At 27.4% G+C, this 7,640-nt stretch overlaps 1 protein-coding gene across 1 annotated transcript in view; it reads right to left on the reverse strand.

The window, feature by feature from the left end:
* Window positions 1-6,451, reverse strand: part of LOC119668214 (trafficking protein particle complex subunit 11) — a 41,515-nt gene extending 35,064 nt beyond the window's left edge. The window contains exons 1-12 of the mRNA XM_038077659.1: window positions 6,179-6,451; window positions 5,868-6,111; window positions 5,648-5,807; window positions 5,343-5,526; window positions 5,049-5,279; window positions 4,858-4,997; window positions 4,622-4,794; window positions 4,422-4,555; window positions 3,697-3,904; window positions 3,419-3,609; window positions 1,559-1,972; window positions 1,333-1,484 (exon numbers count right to left, since the gene is read on the reverse strand). Coding sequence (XP_037933587.1) covers window positions 1,333-1,484; window positions 1,559-1,972; window positions 3,419-3,609; window positions 3,697-3,904; window positions 4,422-4,555; window positions 4,622-4,794; window positions 4,858-4,997; window positions 5,049-5,279; window positions 5,343-5,526; window positions 5,648-5,807; window positions 5,868-6,111; window positions 6,179-6,321 — 2,374 coding nt within the window. The 5' untranslated portion in view covers window positions 6,322-6,451. The remainder of the gene's footprint in view (window positions 1-1,332; window positions 1,485-1,558; window positions 1,973-3,418; window positions 3,610-3,696; window positions 3,905-4,421; window positions 4,556-4,621; window positions 4,795-4,857; window positions 4,998-5,048; window positions 5,280-5,342; window positions 5,527-5,647; window positions 5,808-5,867; window positions 6,112-6,178) is intronic.
* Window positions 6,452-7,640: the final 1,189 nt, after the last annotated feature.

Here is a 7,640-nt window from a genome sequence, read left to right on the forward strand (position 1 = left end):
GGAAATGAATTTCATTAGGACTTCACTTTTAATCGTTTTATGCATAGTTTTAATCGGTGAGAGACAAATATTCGCCGCGAAAGTTAGCCGAAATGCTACGGCAAATATTTCAAACCGAGCAAAAATTATCGGTGGTCGGAAAACAACAATTGATAATATGAAATATTTAGTAAATCTACGGAAAGATGGTAGATTTGTATGTGGAGGAGCACTTGTGAAACCACAATTTGTGGTATCGGCAGCACATTGTGTGAAAGGCGTGGCATTACGGCGATTTACTGTACACGCCGGAAGTTCGTATCTTGATAGAGGTAGTGTGACAAGAAAAATTATTAAAGCTGCTATACCAAAATCGTTTACTATGACAAGAATGAGAAATGATGTGGCAGTTTTAAAATTGGGCAGCCCATTAACGGGCGAAAATATTGGAACAATAAATTTATGTTCGGGCGGTGTAAATGTTGGAAGAAGTGTTCAAGTGTCCGGTTGGGGTGTAACGAAATCGGGTACTTCAAGGACATCGAATCAAGTAAAGACTGCAACTCTAAAAATTATAAGTAAAAGCAGATGTACTAAGAGATATAGAAGACAAGCAGTATTGTCAAAATCTATGATGTGTGCACGTTGGAAAGGTAGAGATACATGTCAGGGTGATTCTGGCGGCCCACTGGTTTATAATGGCGAACTATGTGGCATAACCTCTTGGGGTATTGGCTGTGCAAATCGAGCATATCCTGGTATATATACAAACGTTAATGTTGTACGAGGATTTATACAAAAGAATATGAAATAAATTGAAATAATGTGAAATAAATTAAAATAATATGAAATGAAAGAAAAAAAAAATTAATTAATTTATTGCAAAATGAAATTATTATAGATTTGAGACAAATCTGTTTACCAAAATATTGAATATTTAATTGAGGTACTCAAACAGAATTATTGTCAGTTTATAGTTGCTAATATTTAGCGCAAGAATTTTAATATTTATTCAAGTTTAATTTAAACCGGATATAGAGTGTGAATTTTATTTTTGTTGGTGAGATTATAGATAACAGTACATAAATATATGAAATGAGTAAATTATTTTTATATAAAAAGTTTTTAATTAATTTTAAATTGCTCAACTAAGGTCATTAATTAAACAATTAATAAATTATAGGGATGATTCTTTTCAATGTTAGAAAAATAATATTTCAATTTCTGTAAACTAAACATATTATAAATTCAGTATATTATTTAAAAAATATAATTTCAAATAATTCATATAAAATCACAACGAGTAATTTTATTATGTATTTTATTATTTTATTTCATATTTAAAAAACTTACCTTTATTTCGTAAATGACTCGGTACACTTATATTAAAACCCACATTTTGTAAAAATACATTGAACGGATTGCTTACAGTTGTGATCACGGAATGATACTCATTGACTAACATCGTTTTATTGTCAAGGTTAGTTTGCGTGACTAAATGGAATCTACACAAAAGTAAAATAAAAAAAAATGTAATTTATTTAATAATAAATAAAGATACAATTTATATTGTACATACGTAGGAGCAATATAACATATTGGATTAATGACAATATTGTCATCGAGGTCTTTGGTCCGTCGATGATATCGAAATGCATTGATCGTGAATGCAGCATTTTTGGTCAATAAAGCGAATATTTTATCTGTACCCATTTCAGTTTCTATACGAGTTACACGTAACTGCGTATTTTCTAAGAATTGTTGAGCTTCTGTTGTGTACAAAAAATGATAGTACATATTTGGTTGTAGTTTTAGATCGTTTTCGAATTGTAAAACTTTTGGACTTGTTGTAGATTTATTTATAAAATATTCACGCATATCCGAAAGTTGAGAAAACGTACTATATTGTGATGTTTGCAATTTAAAATTGTTTGTGCCATCAGAGAGTAGTACAGAAAACCTTCGAATTTTGATTGGTACATCTGTGAGTAGTCTATAATAGAAAAATATAATATGTTAGAAAGTATTATTTAAAATTTTTATTAAAATAATGTTTATAATAACACATATAAGAACGAATATTTATATTAATATAACAATAAAATGTAAATAATACCATAGTGCGCTTCATTAACTGTAATCAACTTATAATACTTAAAAATGGGATCATTATTGATCCAATTAAATTGTATTATATACTACATTTACTAAAGTTATACTATTATACTATAGTTACATCTCAAGTTTTATCGAATCATGTAGGAATGGGTACATTCCATATCAAAGTTTTATATTTATATAAAAAATAGATTTTATTTTAGAAAATCGTATTTTATTTTATTTAATAAAATCTATATTTTATAGTTTTATTTATAAAATTTGTACTTCATATAGCCTGGGACAGTCATTTATTTCAAAGGTAATAAGGAGTGAAAATTAAGTATATTAATAATAATATTTTATAGCACTCAAATTCAATATTTGGAGTTAAAATTTTAAAATAACTAACAAATCTTTTTTTATTTCTTAACGAATTTATATACATTAATTCCCGAAATTTTCTAAAACAAAAGAAGCAGTCTCCGTGCTTGTAGAGCAGTTACCATTTTATTGCTCAGGCAGAGGTCATTTATTCATTTATTGTCATTTATTCAGATAGAAGAGAAAAACAGAGGAGGCTATATTAGGACATATGATCAGGGCTATCTTTGTCTTTTATAGAGACTTTCAACCTAATCAATTCAAGGATTGTAGGCAACTGAATAAAAGTAATTGTAGGAATTTGGATAAAGCTCTCTAGCATGAATCATCACGTTATAGTACTGAGAATTTACTTTAATTAATTTTGTGTTATTTGTACGAATGACAATAAGATCACAAAACACGTGCTAGAGTTTGCCCAATACATAAACGAAAGAAATATTTAGTTGGGTATCTTATATCAAATGAAAAAATAAGAAGAGGTAGGTGCCATAATTATTCAAGAAAATCGGACCTTATACGCTAAAAATAGTAGTTTTAGGGCTAAATAATAAAAAATAGTAATAGTAATAACAAATAGTAAAAATAGGTTGTTTCCGGCAAATTGTAATTGTGCTGTGCTCAGATTTATTGTTCTATTTATTGTTCTCAGTAAATCATGTTATCTCAGTTAGCTATCTTCAACAACAATGCAGATATTCTCCATTCATTTAAAAGAAGTATTGCTTCAAATAAATTTAATAAAACAAAATTTAATAAAAAACTCAGTATAACTCTCGATTAATAAATAATATAAAACCACTGTAGTTATGTAATGAAAATACTCAAATTCAGAATAAATTTTTGTAACTATGATACTATTGTGTAGCTAAGTTTAGGTTTAAAATATTCAACATATTCGAAAAGCCTTATAGAATTATACTCAAAATAAAATATATATGCACTTATATGCACTTACCTGACTATCAGATGTACTCGGACTTCTTCATTGGTTTTTAATTCTGCACCATCAAATGTCGTACACATTTCAAATATTTCGGTTAGTTTATCCAAATCGATAGGTATTGGTGATTTGATAGTTGTAAATGTGTTTTCCCACAAATCTCTTACTTCTGGTGCTATTTGTGATTGAGGCATTGGCGGCACACTCTTAAAATTAATTAATTAATATAAAATTAATTAATATAAAATTAATTAATTATAGTAGAGTAATGTAATATGTTTTTCTGTATTTACCTGAAAAACTTTCCAAAGATTTTCTAATACCGCAATTCGTTCTTTTTGTTCGGAACGAATCTTCAGAGATAAAGCCTCAATGCTACATAATACATAATCAGCAATTGATGCTGTTATTAACGCACAGCGAAGAGTTTTTATTAAAACATCCGAAAATATAGATGACCATTTATCTGAGCGATAATCAGGTAACATTAATGAGTAGAGTCTAAAAAAAAAACTTTTTCGTTAAATAACAAATATAAACATTTATATATGATAAATCAATAATAAGTCATTATTCAAAATATGCTAAACAATAATTATAGACTCATCTGATATTTGAATATTAAATAGATCAAGGGCATAAAATAACAGGCTTATCAATGTTTAAACATATGAATAATTCCAAAATTATTGTTAATAATTTTATGCTAATATTCTTATGTACACATATAAATATATAAATATTTCATATAAACTATAAGTATAATATATATAATTTTATGTTGATATTCTTATGTACACATAAATATATAAATATTTTATATAAACTATATAAAAATATAAAAATTATGAATATTAATTCAACAAATTATAGCAAATCATTACGTTAAATATACTTGCTAAATATAAAATAAATATTGAGTGGAAAAATAAAAACAGTTGTTGCCCAAATTAAATAATAGAAACGCTTTTTGTGACGTAGTGATAATGTGTTTTGAATAAAAATATATTATACGCACGTCAAGGCTTTGGCATGATCACCACTTTTAAAATATTCCTCCGCCATATCAATAGCAAGTTTTTTACGAAACCTTAAACATTTATAAATTTTAAATTGTCCCATTGCCTGACCAAGTAAATTAATAATGGCATTCTAAAAAATATAATATTATTTTAAAGTTTTTATAAAAATTATTCATTATTATATATTTCTGTTTACCGAATGATTAAATAATTTTTCATTTTCACGTATTAACATAATAGTTTGTTGTTCAGAAGCGGGTTCGCCAGTTTTGACAGCGCGAATTCCAAAAAATTCTGTATATAAATTCATTGTATTATTGTTTTGTAATGTTGTAGGACTCATTGGCTCCGTAGGACTAAGTAGAATTGCTAAAAGCATTAGGGATTAATAAGCATTTTACACACTGTTTTATGAGATATAAAAAAACCTACCGCTACTTTGAAAAAAGGCTTCCTTTCGCTTAATTATATATTCAGCTGCTTTTTGAAAGTATATGCCAGGATGCTGTGTTTGTAAGGCTGGTAAACCATTCTTCACAGCTTCACAAAATAGATCAGCAAATACACTATGCCTTAAAGAAAATATACAATAAAATTTTTAACGATGAATTAGTATTACTTACTGTGTACTCAGCCACGCATAGTGCTCGAATAATAAATCCTTAAAACCCACACGATTTTTATATTTATCTATATGACTTATAAAATGATTTATTGCATCTCTTGGTACTTTAAGTTTAAACATCAGCCTACATATTTTATAATTAAGGAAACCAGCTACCGTTTTTATTTCAAGACAATTTGTATCAGTAATTCGAATTTCATCGAGGCCCGCATATGATTGAGTATAATGCCTGTAAAAATGCAAAAAAAATATAACCACTAGTATAAATTTTATAAATGATTTAGGAACCTACTTAAGTGCAGTGCTGAAATCCTGTCGCATTTCTGCTACAAATCCTAGCTTGAATTGATGACGAATTTTAAGCGTCACATGCGCTGCTGTCAGTTGATCTCTATGAGTTCGTATACGTTTGGACATTAGTGTATAGTATGCTTGAGCCATATCTACGAAAGCAGACTCAAGTCTTAGTGTGTAGCCTATAGGGTATAAAAAGATTAAAATAAGTTTAATATTCTTTATAAATACAAAATGTATATGTGAATAATATAATGGATATTATATAAATTTAAAACAATATTATTCTTAAAAATTGTTTACCTAATAAATGTTCTGTATGCGGCAGTATAAACAACATTTTACTGTTGATGCCACATGCAGTTGTCAGGCTTGCAGCACGTTCGGATGCTAAGAGATCTTCACCAGGAGGTAGAGGCGCAGCCTTTTGTAATAGCACCAAACAAAGTCGAGTATTACGTTCCTGATAATCATATTATGCTATTAATAAGTTATTTCTATATATATATATTCATATAATTACTTGTAATGAATTTTTAAGTCCCTGTATAGTGGCGGCACATTGTACTTGCTTCTCTGTCCATTGTGCATCATTCCATTCTATGTCTTGAAAGAGTACCACAACTGAAGGCAGCACGTGTAAATGTTTTAACATCCAATTACGTTTGAGTATGCCTTTCGGATGATACCATTCATAGGAAGCACGTTTTGGCTTTGCCACTGGAAAATCATAGTTAGCAGGTAACACTTTGAACTGGACCGAAGCTCTATTCAATTTTCAAATAAAAAAATCATTTATTTTTGTTTATAATTTGTTTAAAATAATGTGTTTACCTATCGGCTTTACGATTAGTGCTGAATGCATCCCAAATTGATTTATGTACACTATTTCGTGTTACATCCAAACCACAGAAACCAATGAGTGGTTGCGGTGCAACGAGAAGTTCAGTAGGTAACGCGGTTGCATCGAAGGACATTATTATTACGAAACTATTTTATACTTAATTCTGTTTTTGTACAAAACGGTTATGACAAAATATTAACTTGTTATTATTGTTGTTAGTGAAACACACAAAAGCTCAGAGATCACAGAATTTTTTTTTAAGTTTCTTTATAACTGTCTCAATAATTTTTTTACTAAATTAGTTAACATATTTAATATTTATAATTTATATTTTCAATAAAACTTATTATAAAGTATTAGTGTTTTATTTAAAAAAAGTATATTCGTGGTAGAAGAAAATCACAATGTAGGCGAAAATATGACGGAAACAATATTCGTTCATCGAAAATATATTCTCAAACAGCTGACAATGTCAAACATTTCATTAACGTAGAAAAGTAAAGAAACATAGAAGAATAAGTAATTGTGTATAGCAAATTTTAGTTGGGCATAAAGTAGTCAACATATATTCTGATATGTTTTAAATAGATTAGGTTTATTTTACTAATTTCATTTATGTGTAAAACAGAATTTATAGTCTTTATTATTACAGTTTTTTATTTATGTGTTATAACATTGATGGCAATTGTAAAAAGTAGCAATATTACGTATTCATAGAAACAAAAAATTATATATGTTTTTTTCTTATAGAATCAAATCGGTTTCAATTACTTTAGGATTAAATTAAGTTGTTTAAGCTTTCTGCAATTGTATTTAAAATTATGTAAATTAAGAATTCATCTTGCTTTAAAAACTTCTGAATTTTAAATATCTATAATTATCCAAAGAATAAAAATAAAAAACATAAGTAAAATTAATATGAGTTTCTCTTACGTATTTTAAGTCAAAATACATATCAGATACAAGATAAAGATATTTTGTAATAAAAGTCAGTTATTATAATATAATTAAAATGAAATGAATTGTTTTTGCATTTAAATCATAACACTAAATTAAAAGCACGTTTACGGTGTTCCATTTAAGTGGTTTAAATTATGAAGGCCACTAATAAAGTTAATTTTCCATACAAAGAGCTTTTATAAAAATAAATCAAAATCAATTGATTTAAGGCGAAAAATGTCAAATGCAACCTTCAAAAATAAATTCGTCAAATGGGAATTACCGACATTTGACATATGTTTTATATATAAAATGTAAACAAACAAAAGCTTCCGATAGAGCAATATTCAATAAAATGATTATATTAATTTTTTGGATTTTTTAAAATGGGTTGGAAACTTGTCACCGCGTCACTGCATCCTTTGAGGATTATTTTGACATTTATAATATATTTAGTTTGAATTAAAATTTTACCTTCCGTTATAGTGCACAAACAAAAAAAAAGTTTTATTT

The sequence above is a fragment of the Teleopsis dalmanni genome, chromosome 1 (assembly GCF_002237135.1).
Source record: "Teleopsis dalmanni isolate 2A chromosome 1, ASM223713v2, whole genome shotgun sequence".
Lineage (NCBI taxonomy): Eukaryota > Metazoa > Arthropoda > Insecta > Diptera > Diopsidae > Teleopsis > Teleopsis dalmanni.